Raw genomic sequence first — 23,077 nt, 5'->3', positions numbered from 1 at the left:
AATGGAATTGAGGTTAAATAACACCGAAACACGTAGCAGAAGCGGAGGGCGCGGCTCCTAGTGGGGCTAGCGGGATTTGTCGCGCCACCTGCACAAGGGATGCAGGTTTTGTATAGATTGAATGGGTATCATAGTGAATTCAATCTATCTCAATGACGATCACAATTATGAGATTTTGTTTTGTAAGTTATGTATGTTAACTCTGAAAATATGAGATGTTGGAGTGCTGAAAATCTATGTCTTTCGTGAAACACCACTCTATCCTGTTAAAATGGTGTATGGTGCGCAATGTCTCGCAGACGTATCATTGGACCCACATTCTTTGAGGAAATTGTAACAGTATAAAGATATCGAAACAATATCCTAACTGCTTTTGTTTAAGAGTTACAGGAGAATGAAGACGAATTTTTTCAACATGACGGTGCCACGGCACACACAACAGTAGACAATTTGAATTTTTTACGTGAATTCTTTGAGTACCCCCCACAGGTCATCGAAAAAACACTATTTTTAAAACTCCCACTCGCACCATAGAAGAACTGAAACACAGAATTACCGAAGAGTGTGAGCGCATTACTCCTGCTACACTACAAAAGATGTTTGATAACATGAAAAGACGGGTCAATTTATGTATACAGGAAAATGGATACCATTACCAGTTATTTTCTTCCATTAGTGTTTCTAGTTTTCAACAAGTAAGAGCTAAACTTCGTTCGTAGATTGATTTATATCAGTATGCAACCAACATTACACATCTGTTTGTTTAATTTAATCTGAAAAGTATCCAAAACCGAGAATACACATTTAGGTTCAAAATCGCACAGCATTCTTTGATCTAAATAATTAATGAACACACGGTATTAGCTGTTACTGTCTTATAACCTGGGACATTCGCTGTATATATTTCAATCTTTAATTATATGTTTAAAAAAATATTCATGTTTATGCAAATAACGTAGGTTTAAAAATTACATTGTTACTGAATTTTATCGCTTATTGAAATGTAGAAATGCTGTAAATATTATGGACCAAAAATATTTAATAACTTCCTGTCAACATTAGGCAACTAGGTACCATTAGTGGAATTCTCACAATTAAAAAAAAATAAATTAACAAAGCGTTCTACTGTGTAGAGGATTTTCTAGCGTGCAAACATTAAATGTAAGTGTTTTTCTAATTTTCTGTTAGGTGAAGGAATTTTAATTCAATTTTAAATGATTAACGAGATGTATTGTAATTTCCGATTTTAAATTGTATTTTCCCGTTTTAGTTTTAATTTGTACACCGTCAAGCACAACGATTTATTGCCCAATTCGTTACGTACATCGAAAAAAAAATACGAAAACTTTAAAAGATAAAATTTATTTCTTAATTGGCATTGCATAAAATAAATACAAAAATCTGACAAACTCTATATAAAATTGACAGGTGATTACAAATATTGTAACCACAGTATTGCTCATAGTCCTATTTGTTAAAAGTATTCTCAATATATATTAATTATATACTTAATAGTAATAACACAAATTCGCTTATTGGAATAGGAGCACTCCTATTGCAAAAATATAACATTAACCTTATATCTATCATATAAAAATGTATGGAGGGAATAACTTTGCGTTAAGTGAAAATATACAGATTTTTTTTCATTACAAAAAAGGCATTTCTTGGTAGCAAAAAATAAATCTGCATTTAGCATAGCAAAATAGCTTGAGCACTTTGACATTTTGGTCCATGTTTAGTATAGTAAGTTATATACAAATGACTATTTTAAAATATAACAATAAATAATGAAATGACACTAGGACATTACTAATAAATTAGTAATAAATATTTTTGGTTTGGTTTCAAGAATACTAAACATGGTTGGTAAATGTTGGACACATCAAAAATTGCGGCAGTCAAATTATACCAAAAAAATTTTGTTTAGCTAAAAATGAGCTCGTCCAACAACGTTGATCTCTTGGCTTCTTTAATACGAAATTGTAGCTCAAAAATGCTTATGTGAAAAAAAGTCATAAAATATTAATAAATAAATTTGTATGTTTAATAACTATAAAATAATACAACAGTATGAATATTTTTTCACATAACACAGTTTCGGGCTACACTTCCTTCTTTTATAAACTAACAAGTTTCGGAGGTCCGCACGCATCAGGTGACGTCATATCTGCAGCATTCGCAGGGATGTTCCTCTGCTGCGTGCTACATGAAGGCACCAAAGGAGCTGAGACTGGGGTAAGCCCGGTACCACCCACCATCAACGAATCGAAATTAAACTGCATGCCTGTCGATGGGGTCGTAATAGGTATACCCGTTAAATCGCTAACATTATTATTTTTGCCTATAGGCGCTGTAGACATCACATTCAAAGAATTCGGTCTGCTAGGTTTCGAGATCGGAACGGCGGAACTCAACATCACTTTTTTGGCGGGCGAAGGTAAAGAAAACGTATCGTCATCTGCAACTGTAGTAGGTAAAGTTTCAGCTTTAACCCTGTCCCCGTTGACTCTGTTCTCGTACGGAGGAAAAGGTTTGATGTCCGGAGGACTCTGGGAATGGAGCCGACAATTCAAAGACGAGCGATGCGACTCGAGAATGTAATCCAGTTCATCCTTCAAAGCCTGCAGTTGCTGTATGTCGTCTTGAAGCGCTTGTTTCTTCTGTTCCAATTCTTCAGTTTCCTACACACAGAGACAGAATTTGTAAACTATTGAATATTTGAAAGACGCAATAGAATACTCACTAGGATCAGTGCATTCGTGTGATCCACTCTACGTTTCCTACAACGCGCCGCTGCTGCTTTGTTACGTTCCCTTCGAATTCGTCTTCGTTCCTCTTCTTCTGGACTAATATTGAGATCCTTCGTTGGTTTTCGACCACCCATGTTACGCCTCGTTTGATTCGGTGTATTGTTAATTAGACTAGTTTTTTGGGTCAGGGGTGGCGTCGACCTTGTGTTAGAATCAGAACTGGATTGTGATAGTGAATTTTGCCACATGGTTTGTGACTTTGACGAGTAAATATCAGCATCCGATGCTGAGATGTACTGATTATTTCCTAAGAAAGAAACACGCACAAATCAGTTGGGTTTTTGTTTGTTGGAGTGATAGGACTTACCTATTGAATGCACCAAAGGTGGCACAAAACCGGCTTCGTTTTCGTGAGATTCCGGCTTCGACTGCAACTCAATAAAGGTTTGCTCGATGCTTCGAAGAGTTGTCGGAGTTAACGTGGGGGTTGTTCGAGTTGGTACTCCCGAATTTATGCCTTCTAGAGTTATAAACTGTAACAAAGAAAGTCCGGAATGTAGTGTCTGCTTTATAAATTGCTTTCAGGACGCCATTTAAAGCTTTTGTTTGTGCAATAATTTAGTTGCCATTGAAGAAAGCGATCGGACATTTTGGTGACGATGCGCGAAAACCCAAAATAATGACCAGAGAAAGCACACACCGCCAATATATTACAAAACAACATAATACGTTCGCTATTTGTTGACGTTATTTAGTCAGGTTTAAAAATAGAACTTTAAACTAGGAAATGACTTGATATTCATCTCTTAACGTGACTGAGTTTTCTAAGGTAGAATTAACTCGCAATTAAATCCACGATTTAGTAAGAACACTACGTTATTTTCAAATAATAAGCTATCAATCGTGTTGTTAGTTAGGCAAGTCTGGAGCGACTGAGGGGTGATTAGAACACAAACAAATACCTGCTGATAAAATAACTCCTGTGCGAGAAAATTGGCAATTTCTCTTTGATCTAAGTAGGCCATTTTCGTCCAAGTACCACACCGATGTCGTTTAAAAAAATTCAAAGAAAATATACAACGGAGAGTGGTATAATAAAAAAAGAAAAATAATCAGCGACGAGTGATATTCGAATATCGTTTTGTTTTACAATCGTAGTCGTTCGTTCGAAAAATGACTGCTGAGCTTTTGAGTTACCCGAGGCTCAGTCAGTCGAAGAATGAATTTGCCAAGCGGGAATTTTGGTTTGTCGCCCACCTCTGCTTTATTTAGATCGAGGTAGACTTTAAGTTCGCATTAACTACTTTGCATTTATTTATATCACTCAAATTTCATTGTTTTAATACGCGTTATCGCTGAACTTCCTCCTCGTTTTTGCTTTTTGATTGCATCCTAATGCACGACGTGACAAAACGGATGCACATATTCGTGTTTCTCGCGTTTATTCACTCAATATTTCGTGCAGATTTTTCTAATATCTAACAAGGAACGATGCGAAATAACCGAAGATACTGGCTTTTCGCATGTAACCTTGTACGTGGTTTGGACAATGTCCAATTTGTGTACCTGCTCAGTTCGGCGCAAGTAAATATTTAACAACAGATATATACCGAAGTGTCGATAACATTGATTTAGTATGCCAACGTTATCACTATCAGTTGCGAGAACTCTTTGACGATTAAATCCAATACCGAGTATATCTTGGAATTCACTTAATACCAAAACAGAGGCGTGTTTCAAAGAGTCCTTTCAATTGTGGGGCGCCATCTTTATTGCCGCAACTTCCGTTTTAAACGGCGAACCATGCGGTTAATCAACCTAAATTAACTTGACAACGGAGAAAAAACTCGAACCTTATGGTTTCGAATAAAACAACGAGTCCGTCTGTTGTAAGCAATTAGACAATGTTTATGTTGCAGCCGTGAACAAAGGACACAGGCGATAATACCGAAGTGCACCGATGGAGCTAAACATTCAAGGTTCGCCTCATTTTGGCACGATTTCAAAAAAAAGATACGCACTGGACGTTGATTAATGTCGTTCGTTGGCCAAGTTAATTTGAAACGTTTGTATCTCTTCAGTTTTTCCAGGACAAGACTCGAAAGAAAATTGCCACGAACAGAGTGCGAAGCTTGGAGCACAGACAGGACATAAAAATTCAATTTATAATACACATGAGACTCAGGGAGCAATAAACATTTTACAGTTACGAGCTGTACGTAGGTATAAAATTAAAAGTGACGTACACTTACGAGTTCTATATTTTGAAATGACGCAATCCGTGAATTCAATAACATTCCTAATAAGTCGAATTAAATTTGAAGTTATAATGGCTTTGTTAAATCGGTCGCTTCGGCAAGAAAATGTCAAACCGACACCGATTGGTTATCCAAGATTCTGACAACCCAAAGGTTATGTCGTCACCTTGAACATCGTGCGTGTCCCTAACAATTCGCACACATAAAAAATGTGGATTATCGAATGACTTGATTTAATTTTCGGAAATTAACTGTCCGTAGAAGAATTTTAAAAGTCATTTCGATAACATTTCCATTCATAAAACGCCCGCTGCATTCTTGAAGTGGATGATGACTAAGAATTCTTCGCAGAAGTCGACTGCAAAAATTTTATTGTAGTAGCCTTGAAACGACCTTCAGGAGTAAAAAGAGTAAAGGGGGTCACACGGAGCATGGTACGACTTGGAGCCTGTGCCCTGTGGTTTCTCGAGACAAAGTGAGGGCGGAGCGTCTCATGGGGGTCACCTGGACACGACAGGACTCATGAGTCATCGACGGCGGCAGTCGGAAATGCTTTACATACCGATGCTACTTTTTTTTAACGAGAACCAACACGTGTTCTTGACGTTATGGCGAGCGATTTTTACAACAAATACCGACATTATCCTAATGTAAATAGGCGTCTACCCGTAAAAACAAATATCGCGACGTGTTTGTTCAGCCAACAAATAAAACTTATCGGGATGATTTGGAAATGGAGAGGATCGTTCGAAAAATCGTCGAATAGAACAAAACATACCAACCAAGTAAATAAATAAATTACATGATCCTTGAATAGCAAATGTGGGAATTGTAATCGGTTCTACGGCGGCGGCAATAAAAACTTCGCGTTATGTACTCAAGTCGTACTAGAATGGAATACGGGGTCATCAACAAAGACAGTTTACATGAAAATTATAGAAACGACTGTATTGTCGCGGTGTCCTTGCCAAGAAGACCATCTTTCTAAGAATTTTCCAGTACCACTTCAAGGTCTTCGCAGAACCATTTCCCAACCGTGTTTAAATTTACGATAATTTAATTTGAAAAACAGCTACATATTTCTCTATTAGCTTGGACTTTCCGTCGCGCTTATCGTAGAGGGTTTTCCCCCAACCGTTTCACGTAGGTACATCGAAGCGAGCAGGAAAATTTCATTCAAACCGGATATTTTCAACATTCCCCTTTGAAATGGCATTTCCGGAATAAAGATTTGATGACCGAAAAGAGACAAAACAGCAACATACCTTTGTCGTTATCTAGAAAATCCAATTGTACAAATCACTCGAACTATGTAATATTAAGACACATTTAAACAACACAAGATAAAAACAAAGGATGGTTTATCGGTAGGCGCGCAAAGTCAGACGGAGATATGGCGCACGACTAACCACTGTCAGAACACTAACGACGTATCGTTTCGAATAGTTGAAATTGTTTTCCTTGTGTCAGATACTGATAACTCACATGACTTTGACGTCACGACCTTCCATAAACGTTCGACACGAAGCGAGTTTGTATGAAATCTCCGAATCCGATTGGTCGGCCGGCTCTTACACCACGTTGTGAATTTCAACGTGCGCCGACCGGCACCAACCTGTTGATTGCTAGTCGCACAGACGACGGGCATTTTTTGATACATTGGTTTAAGATGGACTTTTCGATCCCGTTACCGATTGTTCTTAAATGCGGTCGCTTTTTTATTGTGGCCAAAGGTTGGACCATTATCGTGTCGCTTAACAAATATTTAAATGAGCGACGATACTTTTTATCTTTGTTAAATTGAGGTAGGGCTTTGAACCTGGCACCTACCCACACGCTCACAACAGAATACACAAAACAATTTACATTGAAAGGCTAATTATCTGAGAGGCGATAAATAGGTTCTTGTTGAAGCGTGCTTTCAAAATAACAGATAGAGAGCCCTCCAGTTAGTAACGTTAGAAATGTGGATTATTTCTATCGATTACTTTTTTTCATATACTATGAGCTTTATTTATCAAAAACTTATCTATATGGTGTATGCTTATTTTATTGGTTTATCAAATTTTTATTAAAGCGATAGCAAGATATTCGACCAAAAATCAAACAGTCAGAATACAAAATACAAACCAAAATACTGAACGGTAAAATTCCTGATCTGAGTATTCGACTGCTTACATCTTGCCGACCTCAAAAGTGATGTAAAGTGATGTCCGTTAAATGGGAGAAAGCGACAGTAGGTATGTTCGAGTAACAGACGATGATAATGAACCGGATGACGCACGCCTGACGTCATGGATATTCCAACAGGTGAAGAAAGAGGACAAGAGACGACTAAACGGAACTAACCGAAGATATGCTTCATAACAGCGCAGTTCGATTACATGAGAGTTTCTGTTCATAGTGCATGTTTAAAAAAAAAAAAAACGTTAAACCCAACCGAATTATGCTGCATGTGTGAAAGTTGAGCTAAGGTTACTGAATTGTATTTAACGGTATTTTCAAAACGGCCAAAAAACCAGAACCAAGTGATTACGAAAACAAGAACTTTCTTCGCTGTAATTTCCAGGATCTTGTTTTGAATAAAGTTGTAAATAACAACCTGCTGGGTTATGCTTAAACTGTAACGAACATTGTAGCAACAGTGGCTGAAGAATTATTACAAATCGGATTCTGGACCATGCACGTGTTCAATGACCAATAACTTATAAAAACAATGTTCTCTATGAAAGGAAGAAAGGTTCTATGAATTAGATGTGTATGAACACATTTTAGGTTATAATAAAACATTGACACACTCCTTTTACCCTCCTACATTATAGTTTTATCAGTTCCACAGTAAGTTTGACAGCATAGGAACAAAATCATTCGAAAAACGCATGTGTGTCATTAATCCAGATAGTTGTGTACAATATTTACCAAAGTCGAGGGCAACTTAATGACCTTTTCAACTGAACACCTGATATATTAGATATATTAGTAGTTTAGATAATATGTACCTATAGAGACAACATCAGCAGAGGTAGCGTTCGTGGGCGTTTCGGTTACAGCTCGAAACGAGTCACACCATTTTCTCGAATGTGAGAATACGCACGTATTTATATAATAATGATAAAATAAGAATTATAATATCTAGAACATTTTTAGTCCTCTGTTTTGAGGCGACTCATTCAAATCACATGAATTTATACGTAACATAAACACTTAAAGTTGAAGCTTGTCATCGTTGCTGAAAGGCCATTTCTTTATGCTTTAAATATATTTCATATTTTACAAATTAATCTAATTTTATAATTTTTCGAAGAAGCGGAATTTGTTGGATTTATACTTCAGGTGCTAAGAAAGTTGTGTAGAAATATACTTCGGCCAATTTTTTATTTCCATATAGAAGAAATAAATAGATAATGTACTATAATTAAGCTAGAAAATATTTCAATTATCTAATTTCACACATAAAAACTATATTTACATATCGAACACAATTCCCACTAGTACGCTATAAATTATTATCTTTGAAATTTGTGTTTCCTTTTCAGGAAATAATTATGAAATTATAAGTAACACTTATTGTTAATAATCGATCCTATCTACAAAAAAATGTTAATTATGTTCAGGTTGATAACACTAAAGCTTGTAGATAGCGTAAAAATTCTTCAAAATACCTCCTGCCAACAACTCATAAATTTCTACAAACCACATAAATCTAGAGAGTCCCTAGTTTTAATAACTCGGTTACTTGTTTGTTTTACTCGAATTTACTTAAAAAACTAATTTGGAAAAATCAAATACTAAATGAACTAAATGTTCCCATTTAAGATGACAATATTTAGAATCCACTAGTATAAATCTACTACACCGGGTGTCTGTAAAATGGCGGATTAACTTTTCAGTACGTTATCTACAGGGGTTCGGGAGTCCCTAAAAAATAATAAAAAAAATCTTTATAATGTTGATTACGAAAAAACGTAATTTTATAATATATGTCAAATTGCTTAGTTTCTGATTTCGTAGTAACGATGGTGATTGAAATCCACTTTTTATTTTTTTAATCGTTGTGCATTATTTAAATAGACCAAAAAAAATATAAATAAAACATTTATAAATTATACACAAAAACAAAGCCCACTCACCCTTCCTTTACTTAGAGGATAAATGATATACCTGCTAAGAAAAGAGAGGGTGGGTGGGCGGGGCTAGTACCTGTTAAGATAAGACTGATTTTGTCAAATGAGATACCTTCTAAGAAAAGAAAGGGTGGGTGGGCGGGGATAGTACCTGCTAAGATAAGGCTGATTTTGGCAAATAACATATCTCTAAAAAAGAGAGGGTGGGTGGGCGGGGCTAATACTAGCTAAGATAAAGACTGATTTTGGCGAGTGATATACCCTCCAAGAAAATAGGTATCATTTGCCAAAGTCAGTTTTATCTTAGCAAATACTAGCCCCGCCCACCCACCCTCTATTTTTTGGAAGATATGCCCTTGGCCAAAATTACTCTTATCTTAGCAAATACTAGCCCCGCCCACCCACCCTCTCTTCTCTTAGAGGATATGTCATTTGCCAAAATCAGTCTTTTCTTAACAAGTATAACCCCCGCCCACTCTTCCTATATTTTGTTATAGCCACCTTTAATTTTCTAAGAGGGTATTTCGTTTGCTAAAATCAGTTTTATCTAAGCAGTTACTAGCTAGGATAAGACGGATTTTGGCACATGACAGTTCCTCTAAGAAAATAGAGGGTGGGTGGGCGGGGTTGGTACCTGCCAGGATAATACTGATTTTGGCTAACGTGATCTTTTTAAGAAAATAGAGAGCGAGTTGGCGGGGTTAGTACTTGCTGAGATAAGACTGATTTTGGCGAGTGATATACCCTCTAAGAAAACAGGTATCATTTGCCAAAGTGAGTCTTATCTTAACAAATACTAGCCCCGCCCACCCACCCTCAATTTTTTTGGAAAATATGCCTTTGGCCAAAATTACTCTCATCTTGGCAAACACTAGCCCCGCCCACCCACCCTCTCTTTTCTTAGAGGATATGTCAACTGCCAAAATTAGTCTTGTCTTAACAATCACAATCCCCGCCCACTCTTCGTCTATTTTCTTGGAGGATATTACGTCATTCGCTTAAATCAGTTTTATCTTGAAAAGTACTAGCCCCGCCCAACCGCCTTTTATACTCTTAGAGGATATTTCATTTGCTAAAATCAGTTTTATCTTAGCAGCTACTAGCAAGGGTAAGACTGACTTTGGCAAATCACATATCCTCTAAGAACAGTGAGGGTGGGTGGGCGGGGTTAGTACCTGCCAAGATAATACTGATTTTGGCCAATGTGAACCCTCTAAGAAAATAGAGGGCGAGTTAACGGGGTTAGTACTTTCTGCGATAAGACTGATTTGGGCGAGTAATATACGTACCCCATAAGAAAATAGGTATCATCTGCCAAAGTCAGTCTTATCTTAACAAGTACTAGCCCCACCCACCCACCCCTATTTTCTTGCAAGGTATATTATTTGCCAAAATCAATCTTTTCTTAGCCAGTAACAATCCCGCCCACCCACCCTCTATTTCCTTGGAAGATATGCCTTTGGCCAAAATTACTCTCATCTTAGCAAATACTAGCTCCGCCCACCCGCTTTTTATTTTCTTAGAGGGTATTTCGTTTGCTAAAATCAGTTTTATCTAAGCAGCTACTAGCTAGAATAAGACGGATTTTGGCAAATGACATATCCTCTAAGAAAAGAGAGGGTGGGTGGGCGGGGTTAATACCTGCCAGGATAACACTGATTTTGGCAAATGTGATCTCTCTAAGAGAACAGAGGACGGGTGGGCGGAGTTAGTACTTGCGCTAAAATAAGACCGCTTTTGGCAAATAACCTACTATTCTTTAAGAAAAGAGAGAGTTGGCGGGCGGGGCTAGTACCTGCTAAGGTAACAATGATTTTGTATCTCATTAGATACCTTCTAAGAAATGAGAGGGCGGGTGGGCGGGGCTAGTACCTACGAAGGTAAGAGTGATTTTGGCAAATGAGATACTCTCTAAGAAAAGAGAGAGGGCGGGTGGGCGGGGCTAGTTCCTGCCAAGATAAAACTGATTTTGGCGAATGATATACCCTTTAAGAAAATAGGTATCATTTGCCAAAGTCAGTCTTAACTTAAGAAGTACTAGCCCCGTCCACTCGTCCTCGTATTTTCTTAGAGGATATTTCATTGGCCAAAATCAGTCTTTATCTTAGCAAAGCACTAGCCCCGCCCACCCACCCTCTATTTTCTTGGAAGATATGTCCTTCGCCAAAATTAGTCTTATCTTAGCAAATTCTAGCCCCGCCCACCCGCCCTAACTTTTCTTAGTGGAGATTATGTCATTCGCTTAAATTAGTTTTATCTTAGCAAGTGCAGTTGGCTCTAGAAAAAACGGAAATGCATTTTTTGTACGATGTAAAGTGTACCTGTCTTTTACTTGTCAATTTGACAAATGTGTTAAATATTTGTCAGTTTTATCACTATTATGACACTAAATTTTTGCAATGTCATTATTGTTCTTGTTCTATTGTCTTATAAGTATTTCTTTAATGTTTTAATTAGGCACAATATTTTAATTAATTAATTCTTTATTTTCTTAAAATGTCTCCTAAATGGTACCCTTCTTGGACATTTTGTATTTTGTTCTTGGGTTAAATAAATGTATTATTATTATTATTGTTGTTCTAACTTATTTCAAAATAGTCCCATTTAAACTAGAAAAATTCACACAGTAATCTGTCATACTAACTTTGATAGTTCCCGTTTCTTCTGCCGCCTTTTTTTCCTTAAAGGATATGAAAAGAGAGGGTGGGCGGGTGGGTCTAGTACTTGGCAAGATAAAAGTGATTTTGGCAAATGACATATTCTCTAAGAAAATAGAGGACTAGTACCTGCTAGGGTAAGACAGATTGTGGCAACTGACAAATTATTATAACAAAAGACATTAGGGGCTCCAAAGCACTTTCAAATTCTTTCTAAACAGGAACAGCTAGAACCTCAAGATTGTTTTAAATTTTTCAAAAAAAAAAAAAAAACCGAGATCTCAAAATTAATTCAAAAACAGGTCAGGTCTGAATTTTCTAAAAATAGAACACCATCGTCCCCAAAAATTGTTTTAAATAATTTACGAAAAAAATGTCCATGGGATTCCAAAATAATACACCATGGGTACCCAAAAATCTTCCGAAATTAAAAAAAAAAAAGTAAAGTCGTGCTTGGCGGTTGATTCTTACAATTTTTGTATCACGTATTTTTTCAAGCATAACAAAATATTTACAGCACACGGCAGACGTAAATGGACCTTAACAAACCTTGTAAATATAAACATAACATAATAAAGTTCACTGAATATATAAACATTTGGCACTTTGTATCCTGTCTGATGACCTGAACATTAAAAAATTTAAATTCCAATTTCACAGAAAAATGGAAATTATCATCCGACTCTTGAAAAGCAGCGAACTACAACACGACCTCGCAGTCCAAACAAAAGAGAACACGTGTGTACGAATAACAAAGAGTAAACGGACATGATAATGGACGAACGTGTGCAATTAGTAAGAATCCGTAATAGTGCCACAATTATACAACGTTAAATGCGACAATCAAAGTGCAGCTGTTCGGTACTAAACCATTTTCGTAAAAGCCAAACAAAGAAAATCATGCAGGATATAGACCACCAGCAACATGCTCACGATATTGCATAAATACACATTTAAGTACGATTCCACCAGAGCAAACGATTGCTGTGGTGGTGAATTTTATTTTTGAACGCTACGAAAGTTGTAATTGCTCACAATTAAGAACAATGCAATCTAGAATCTACTGGTTATATTTACATGGTTATTAAGCTCTATTTAAGTCGCCCACGTAGCTACATTTAAAATTTCTTATCAGCTGGGGCTATTCGTAAAATATTCAACTTGAAAATAAACTCCGTGTAGCCCTCACGACATGTTCTTGGCGATTACCGTTTGTTTACATGGCATGTCTACGTCAAATGGTGTATTAATAAATTGCGAATTATGGCAATACACTTGCGTTAACAGGTGATTTCCTGAGGTTGAAACCTTTAATTCTCGATAGAATCGAAAAAAAAATTTTGTTTTCTTTTGTTACAATTTCAAAAAAAAAACTAAAATATTTTCGACTTAATTCAGCGGTAAATAATCAGAAATTCGTAATCACTAGTTCTGATTTTAAAAATGGATAAATACACAACATGAGCATGACACATCGCAAATACACAATCTTTTACTAGTAGGTTAGTACCACTCCACTCCTGCGCAACATTCAGTCATAACTCTGACTAAGTACTAATATTTGTAATTGTGTAACAACAATTATTACATATTTTGAAAAATCTATCAATGAAATTTAAGTTTTCCAAACACAAAACTACGGTACAACTTAGAAATCATCGAACCACTTGATAAAAAAAAGCCATGACTCATCTATTTTAAACAATGAGTTGCGTAAGCCTGACATTAAGATTTGCGAGGAAATAGATAAAATTAATCTACTTATTGTCGTTAACAGTTTGGATTACTTTAAAATTACTAATATTCGAAAGTGCAAACTCTATATTATCAAATCAGGTAATGTTAAAAATCGAATAAAAAATTGCTCTTTAGCTCCCCTATTAAAATAAATTAATATCAGTAAAAAAAGACTTACCATTTTCGGATTTTCGAAACGATCGTACCCATACAAATAATCACCCTCTGTTGATTGCGAATCTTCTAAACCAAAGTTTAAATAAGGCACTAATTGAGACATAAGGTCGTTGTTAGTCGCCGGTCTCTTTTTGAAATTCTTCTGTTAAATTAACTTATCAACACCTTTAATTTTTCGTAACTGCCTGTGTTCAAACCACAAGACGTCAGTAGAACAACTGGTATCGTGCGATTGCAAATACAGCTTTTAATACACAAGGCCGAATGTTGTATTCGTCTCTGTTCCCCTTCTTTTCACGCGATGCGATTATCTCTGTCGTTTACGCGTGATTGGCATGTCACTAGTGACGTAAACGCGCGGTAGCGCTCAAGTGGGGACTCGAGAAATTGTTCCCGGAACGATTCTGATTACTGAAACTGGTTATTGGTCGAATCCATCGTGAAAGGACCGAATTTTTCGACAATTTCTCGGAAACTCCGGGGAAGTAGGAAGGAAGTGTTCGTTGGAAAGTCCAGGATTCGTGGAAATGATTGTTGGCTCCCTTGCCAAAAAACTTTGCCAACTCGAGTAGTGGAATTTAGGAGGTCGACTTTTTACGTGTTTGTGCAAGGATTATGAAAAATTATGAAATATTTTGGTTGGTGTTTGAGTATTGCTTTTTTTCGTTAAATGATTTTGATTATAATTTAGCTGCGATATTGTAGACGCCTGGGATCGACGTTATTCAGTTGTTTAAAAAGTGAGGTGTGTCTACTAATTCAGTTATGATCAGAAACGTAAACTGTGCATCTAGAGGACCTTTGTTTCATCATATTGTAGATCAGTGTTTTAGATTTTACTAAACACACTCACTGATTAAAGGAGATATCGATTTAATTGTGAGGTGAATAGTATACGAGAATCCTATTTTTAATCAAACATAACACGATCAAAAAGGTTATGATTTGGGACACGTTCGACAGCACTGTTTACACAAAATGTCCTAAAAATGAATGAATTAATATTTTATTTTGAGCTAATCTTTCTGCAATTCTACGAATTTACCTCAAGTTTGATAATGTATTCACATTTTTAAGTACATATATGCATACAGGGTGTCGTAAGGCATACATATTTGTAGTCTGATAACACTGATTTATTGATTACAGATCATTGACAAAGATTTATTTATTGATCGCCTACTTAAAGTTGATGGAATGACCGCAAAAACATTAAATAAATTGTGCTTGTAATTTATGCAGGTTGTCTTATAGAAATCATTATTGGAGCAATTTATTTTATCAATAAACTCAGAAATTATTTATATGATTTTCCCGAAATTCTAGCAACTAATGGGTGTTGTAAGTGTAGCTTCCTTACCTCCAGTTTTACCATATTTGTAATATACTGGGATTGTCCTAAAATGAGTTTAGAGAATCAAATTTTACAATTTATATGAGAGACTACATAATGGACCTTCTTAGAATTTTTCGGTAAAACATTAACAAAATTTTATTTATTATCAATCGTCTCTCCCAGTGCCGAGAAAAAAAAATATGAATGGAATGATAAATTACAAGCACAGACTCATCACATTTTCTACATTTTGAATAGGATTTATTCAGCAAAATTTTGGGGTGACGTCATCAACTTTTTGGAGGGGACAAGTAAATATATCTCTAAAATATTGCAAACGTTTTACGGTTATAGGAAAGATAATAAATCGTTATCAAAATTTGTTCGTTTAAGGCCTTCCCAAAAAATTATGATGGCATCTTAGAATTCTGCCGAACAAATGTTCTTTAAATTTTATAAAATAACATACTCCTGTTTCTAGCTAAAATTTGATGGTTTCGTTGCTCTTTCCGAGCCCATAGGGTTTCTGATATAAGACTGATTTTGGAAAAAGACATACCCTCCAAGAATGTAAAGGGTGGGTGGGAGGGCTAGTACTTGCTAAGGTAAATAAGATACTGTTGTACTTGTAGTGTGTGAATTCGTGTCGAATTTTCATCCTAGACATTCAGAATTTTTAGAAAAAATTTAAAACTGAATAGAATAATTTCTATAGAACTTTTTTTACCTCCTCTCTATTTTCTCAGAGGGCATTTGCCAAAATCAGTCTTATCTTAACAAGTGCTAGCCCCGCCCACCCGCCCTCTATTTTCTCAGAGGACATGTGATTTGCCAAAATCAGTCTTATCTGAGCAAGCACTAGCCCCGCCCACCCGCCCCTGTTTTCTCAGAGGTTATGTTATTTGCCAAAATAAGACTTATCTTTGCAAGTACTGGCAAGTACTACCCTCTGAGGAAATAAAGGGTGAGGCTAGTACTTATTACATGTATTGTTTTTGTAAATGACATCTGAGAAAAAAGGGGCGGGTGGGTGTGGCTGGTACTTAGTAAGATAAAACTGATTTTGGCAAATCACAGATCCTTTAAGAAAAGAGAGGGTGGGTGGGTGGGGCTAGTACTTGGTAAGATAGGACTGATTTTGGCAAATGACATACCCTCTGAGAAAATAAGTGGGCGGGCCTAGTAGTGATAAGATAAAACTGATTTTCCCCCTATTAATCTAATGAAAACTTGTGAAATTTAAAGGTATTAAATTGCAAATTTTCCTAAATCTACCCGAAATGTGCAAAATATGATGAGTTTTTACTTATGGTTTATCGTTGCATTCATATTTTTAGATTTGCTTATACAGGTGGCTCAAAAAAATTAATGAATCAGTCAATTTATTTTATTGATTAAGTCGGGAACGGTTCACTCCATTTTCCCAGAAAATTTTAGTATTGCAGTTTTTCAGTTTTTCCACTTTTCGATTTCTCAACTATTCAATTTCTCAATTTTTCAATTTTTAAGTTTTTTGATTTTTTATTTTTAAATTTTCGATTTTTCGATTCTGCAGGTTTTTGACTTTTTAAGTTTTGCGATTTTCAAATTTTCGATTTTTCAAGTTTCGGTTTCGCAATTTTTCCATATTTCCAACATTGAGATTTTTCAGTTTTTTATTCTTGAATTTTCAGTTATCAGTTTTTCAATTCTCCAAATTTTCGGTTTCTATGTCTTCATTTTTCGATTTCTCAATTTTCCAATGTTTGAGTTGTACAATTTTACTGTTTTCCGATTTTTCAATTTTTGACGTTCCTAAATTTTCCATTAGTCGATTTCTCAACTTCTCAATTCCTCAATTTTTTTGTTTTTAAATTTTTTCATTTTTAAGGTTTTTGATTTTTCGATCTCGATTTTTCACATTTTGAATTTCTCGATTTCTGAATTTTTCAGTTTTTCAATTATTCGTTTTTGCAGGTTTTTCGATTTTCAAATTTTCGATTTTTCAAGTTTCGGTTTCGCAATTTTTGATATTTCCAGCATTGAGATTTTTCAGTTTTTTATTCTTCACTTTTTCGATTTTTTAATTCCTCGATTTTCAATTTTTCGGTTACGCAGTTTTTCGTTTCTCCAAATTGTCGAGTTCTGTATTTTTTCATTTTTCCATTTCTCAATTTTCCCATGTTACAGTTTTACGATTTTTCAGTTTTTCGATTTTTTCATTTAGCTGAAAAAAAAGGGGCGGGTGGGTGGGGCCAGTACTTGGTAAGATAAGACTGATTTTGGCAGATGACCCACTCTTCTAAGAAAGTAATGGGTGGGTGGACAGGAGTAGTACTTCCTAAGATAAGACTTATTTCGGCAAATGACATATCCTCTGAGAAAATAGGGGGCGGGTGGGCGGGCCTAGTAGTGATAAGATAAAACTGATTTTCCCCTTATTAATCTTATGAAAACTTGTGAAATTTAAAGGTATTAAATTGCAAATTTTCCTAAATCTACCCGAAATGTGCAAAATATGATGAGTTTTTACTTGTGGTTTATCGTTGCATTCATGTTTTTAGATTTGCTTATACAGGTGGCTCAAAGAAATTAAGGAATGTGTCAGTTTATTTTATTGATTAAATCAGGAACTCCATTTTCCCAGAAAATTTTGGGAATATAATACGTCTTTTTAGTATTACAGTGCAGTTTTTCAGTTTTTCCACTTTTCGATTTCTCAACTTCTCAATTTTTCAATTTTTAAGGTTTTTGATTTTTGATTTTTAAATTTTCGATTTTTCGATTCTGCAGGTTTTTTTTTGACTTTTCAACTTTTGCGATTTTCAAATTTTCGATTTTTCAACTTTCGGCTTCTCAATTTTTCGATATGTCCAGAATTGATATTTTTCAGTTTTTTATTCTTGAATTTTCAGTTATCAGTTTTTCAATTCTCCAAATTTTCGGTTTCTATGTCTTCATTTCTCGATTCCTCAATTTTCCAATGTTTGAGTTTTACAATTTTTCAGTTTTCCGATTTTTCAATTTTTGACGTTCCTAAATTTTCCATTAGTCGATTTCTCAACTTCTCAATTCCTCAATTTTTTAGTTTTTCAATTTTTTCATTTTTAAGGTTTTTCCTTTTGAATTTCTCGATTTCTGAATTTTTCAGTTTTTCAATTATTCGTTTTTGCAGGTTTTTCGATTTTCAAATTTTCGATTTTTCAAGTTTCGGTTTCGCAGTTTTTCGTTTCTCCAAATTCTCGAATTCTGTAATTTTTCATTTTTCCATTTCTCAATTTTCCCATGTTACAGTTTTACGATTTTTATTTCGGCAAATGACATATCCTCTGAGAAAATAGGGGGCGGGTGGGCGGGCCTAGTACTGATAAGATAAAACTGATTTTGCCCACATTAATCTTATGAGAACTTGTGAAATTTAAAGGTGTTAAATTGCAAATTTCCATTGTAACGAGTTAAATACCTAAATCTACCCGAAATGTGCAAAACATGATGAGTTTTTGCTTGTGATTTATCATTGCATTCGTATTTTTAGATTTGCTTGGCTCAAAACAGCTTTCGACCAATTTTTTTAAGAATGTGAAACCTTCTCGGGGGTCCCAAGTGTCTTTTTTTTAAATGTGAAACCTTCTCGGGGGTCTCAATTGTTTGTTTTTTCTATTACACTGTGATTCATACTCAGTGCCATGGAAATCAGAACACCCAGTATGTATATTTCAATCATTTTTGATATAGGTGGTTATTACGGCGATAGAAGTAAATGATTAAAATTCGAAGTGATTCAAAAACATCACACAGCGTATCTATTAATGGTACCGGACCAAAATTTTCGAAAAATTCAGTTTGGAATAAAATTTTTCAAATATACGTCTTGAAAATTGTCATTTTTCATTTTATCAGTTCTGGAAAAATTATTGGAATTTTTGAAGATATGAAGCCCAAAGTGTAATTTACAAGAAAATGTCTGACTAATTTCTGAAAAAATGTATACGACAGAATATTTTAATGCCTCGAAAATTGACATTTTTTCATTTGATCATTTCTGGTAAAATTGTTGGATTTTCGAAGAAATGCAACCGAAAATAACTTCTACAAATCTAAATTCATAAAAAATGGCTAATTTTCGAAGTGTTCGAAAGATGAAAAACTCCTGTTACCATTTTACTTATTTTGCAAATTTTGTAGACGAGTACAAAAGAATCCTACATTTCTAACAAATGAAAATAAAAAATCACAGAGGAGACGAGAAAGAAACGAAAATAATGCAAATGTTACAAAAAGTAACAAATTATTCATATGTGCTATATAAATTATTTCAAAGAAATGTGGTAAACAATAAACTGTAAGCAAAAAAATTTAAATACAGTTGGGAAAAAACAACAATTTAAGCTACAATAAACAAAATAGTATGTGTGAAAAATTAAAAAAAAAAAAAACCTTACAAAGAAGGTAATAATATCTGAGCCACCAACTCAGCCTGTGACAATACACCTGCACATTGCATAATTGTATAGATATTATATTCGGGTAAAATATAGTTTCATTGCTATTCTTTGTATCGAAATTGTTTCGTAGAATTTCGACTACGCTGGTGGTATATTGAATTTTTGAATCATATAATCTGTCCGATAACAAAACTTTTTTTCAGCTCACATCTACAGCTGTTTCCTCTTTTCATACCCACACAATAAGTACATACATCTCTTGAAATTTAGTTGAAATTTAGAGCACTTCACTCCAAATTTTTGTTTAAACGAGTAGTGTCTAAAACAGACACTAGGTACTAAAAAGTGTGTAATCCACCAAAAGAAATATGATCTTACATCTCGCAATACAATGTTAATCTAGCACAGATCAGTTGCATTTCCAGAATTGTAATCTTATATTTACTTTAGACAAATGAAAGATATTCATTCATTAAATTTTGTACGCTAAATAAATAGAGAATTCCACAAAAAGTTACAGTTGAATTTCATTCACTTACCTCGGAAAAACCTATCTGATAATGAATCGATAAAACAAATAGTAATAGTTTTTAGAAATTAAAAGATACACAAAAGTAGATTATATCGCGAAGTGTTTCTGGTACATGTACAAATTTTGTAGAAATAAAAATATTGGAAGTTCCGATAATAATTTGCCGGATGTTGAATTAATTTGAGTACCCAACCCTTTTGCACGTGAATTTCGATAACATAGGATATTTTATACCTCCTTATTTTACAATAAAACTAGCACATCAAAAGTTATAACGAATCGTAAGAGCACTGTATCTGTTGTTAGGAAATTTCAATGGAACCAAAAGAAGAGAAGTCGATAAAAAATAAATACTTCAAACGAAGTTTTTCTACGATCCGGAGTTTGTTTTCACTATCACAAGGTTCCACTAGTGAAATACTGTAATAACAGGTCGTCATTACGTATTCATATCATTTGGAGAGCCAGGAGGGATAGCCTTTTTTCTGTTTGATAGAGCTCTTGTGACAATATTCAAAACATGGAGAAGATCATAAGAACCCTGGATCCACACAGAACCTCATTTACCAAGATTTTCGATACAACGAATGAACTTCTCACTAAAGAAAATCCAGACATGAATCAAGTCAGAAGCAATATACAAGTCCTCGAACAGAAAATGCAGAATATTAGTCAGTTAGATCAGCGATACCTCGACTGGCAGTGTCAAAAAGATCTTAACTACTGTGTACAGATTCGGTAAAATGTCATGAGTTTTTGTTTTAAATCCAGTCGAGTATATCTGAACATGTTACAGTACGTTTCTGAGCTAAGTCAGCAGAAATTTTTAAATATTCCTTAAATTGTAAACATTCATTCTTCAATCCTAATTCGATGTCCTCATTGTAACACTGTAAAACACAGTCAACGCTGTCTTCGTCAATATGTGCTACATGTTTGTTTGTAAGGTCCATTAAGAATTTTAATTTCTTCCCAAATTCATTATATACATCTTTTCTTCTGGTGAGTTCGGTTATTAAAGTGTCCAACAATCGATTAAGAACTTCCACGAGAAATTTCTCACGACTTTGTAGTGGACTAGTCTCTGTTATCCCGTCCGAATATTTATAAATTTTAATCCTATTCTTCGCATTACTATAATTTTCTTCCACTTTACTGCTAAACCCCTTCGCTCGCAATTCATAGTTAATTAATTTCTCATTAGATTTGTCTCTAAGAGATTTGATAAATATTTCTAAAGATGTTATTAGTGCAAGGCCTTCGCACAAATCTAATCCAGGTTCTTGTAACTTTTTACTGACTTTGTTAATTCTTTCAAGAAGTTCTTCCCAGACGACAGTCAATATAGCGATTTCGAGTTTGTATAGTTTACCTAATATTTTTTTCGCTTCCATCTTGTAGTCATTTTTTTCTAAATTATCATTAATAATAATAGTTTCTAATATGGTTACAATTAAGCTATAACTTGTTTTTAACGCGTGAACAGCGTCGTATCGACTAGACCATCTAGTTTGACTCAAACCTTTAACTGAAAGTGGCAGTTTTGCATGTTGATTTAACAAATTCCATCGGTGAGGTGAAGCCTTTGTTGTACAACCACAAAGTAGCTGATTACATCGGGTACGACACTTGCAGCTTCGACTCCTACCAAATTTAAAGAGTGAGCTGCACATGGTACATAATCCGCGAACTTGTTAATTTCCTTAACACGTGCTTGAGGTCCATTATATTTTCCACTCATATTCGCAGCATATTGTCATAAGACTGCCCTCGACAATTTTTCATTGAAAGGCCATTTTCTTCTAAAAATAAATGTATTGTATTAAATAAATTCTTTCCTGTGTGACTGTCAATTGGTATAAATGATAAAAATCTTTCAAAAACTTTTCCTTGGGAAGTGTATCTCAAAATAATTGCCAGTTGGTCCGTATGTGACAAATATGGAGTAGTTTGTATTGATGAGGCTGATACGTGTTTAAATTCCATATTAATTTTAATAACAATGAAAATACTTTCAGAGTTTAAATAATAGAAAGTTTCTCTTCTGTCTGAACACGGTACTGTGTACCGAAACACGTGTAGCAGTGACTACGAATATATTATTTAAACTCTGAAAGTATTTTCATTATTATTAAAAATAAATATGGAGTAGAATCCACAATAATTGAATAATATTTTGTATCAGCATCGTTTATGTCCTCAATAATTTTTTTTCTTACTTGAGTTGCCATTATGTCGATTATCTCTTCATAAACCGTTTTAGACAAGTAACTTGCAACTAGTTGTTCGGTTTGGCATTACACTACATGTTGTTTCAAAAAACGATCAAATTCCGCAATAAGTTCCATAAGTCCCATAAAATTTCCATTATGTGATGAACCCCATTTTTTATCATGTCCTCTAAATGATAATCCTCTTTCACTTAAAAATTTAATAACTGCCACAACTCACATGAGGACATTGTAATAATATTCACAGTCATTTTTTATTTTTTCCTGAAGATGTCTGTCAACAACGTTTTCGTTTTCTTTGCGGGATAACCAGGTTAACAGCGCCTTTTGGTGATCCTGAGATTCTTCATGACTGCCCAGAGTACGAACTATGTTTGCCCAATCTGAATAACCACTTATTAAAGATGTTTGTGTTCTGGAGAATAATTTGCACACTAAACAGAAAACACATCCTTTGCTTTTCGAATAGGATAACCAAGATCTCGTTAATTGTTGCACATTTTTTAAACGTTTCAGAAAATATTTGTTTGTAAATTATCTGCTCTGTCCCTTATAAGTCCTGACAGACTCAGGGTAAATATTGTCTTCCCTTTTATTTTGAAAAAACGAGCTTTCTTTGATAAGCAACTTCCGATGAAATTTTCATTGATAAAATTCGGCCATAATGCTACATCTTTAAATTTATCGTTAGTATCACTTACGATTTGTTTAGCCTCATCTTTAATCATGTTTTCATCGACTGTATCGGTGACGGTGGTAGCGTAGTTGTTGCATGAAGTTCCAGCAGAATTTTTCAAACTTTTCAAAATAATTTCATTTTCACCAGTTAAGTTATTTGAAGTGGAAGT

General features: G+C 34.8%; 1 protein-coding gene across 3 annotated transcripts in view; it reads right to left on the bottom strand.

The window, feature by feature from the left end:
* Positions 1 to 1,346: 1,346 nt before the first annotated feature.
* The window catches only part of LOC135136004 (transcription factor kayak), a 57,370-nt gene continuing 35,639 nt past the window's right edge, over positions 1,347 to 23,077 (bottom strand). Inside the window, exons 1-4 of one of the 3 annotated variants that reach the window (XM_064065114.1) lie at positions 13,708 to 13,940; positions 3,121 to 3,286; positions 2,747 to 3,060; positions 1,347 to 2,684 (exon numbers count right to left, since the gene is read on the bottom strand). In XM_064065114.1, coding sequence (XP_063921184.1) covers positions 2,121 to 2,684; positions 2,747 to 3,060; positions 3,121 to 3,286; positions 13,708 to 13,809 — 1,146 coding nt within the window. In that variant the 5' untranslated portion in view covers positions 13,810 to 13,940 and the 3' untranslated portion in view covers positions 1,347 to 2,120. Of the gene's footprint in view, positions 2,685 to 2,746; positions 3,061 to 3,120; positions 3,287 to 3,715; positions 4,315 to 13,707; positions 13,941 to 23,077 lie in introns of those variants that run through there. The other 2 variants (XM_064065115.1, XM_064065112.1) reach the window with 2 other exon arrangements.

The sequence above is a fragment of the Zophobas morio genome, unplaced genomic scaffold, assembly GCF_036711695.1.
Source record: "Zophobas morio isolate AGI-343-1 ecotype UQ-CSIRO unplaced genomic scaffold, CSIRO_AGI_Zmor_V1 ptg000026l, whole genome shotgun sequence".
NCBI classification, from domain to species: Eukaryota; Metazoa; Arthropoda; class Insecta; order Coleoptera; family Tenebrionidae; genus Zophobas; species Zophobas morio.
The sequence above is the reverse complement of the archived record's forward strand: the minus strand, read 5'-3'. Positions and strand labels throughout refer to the sequence as shown.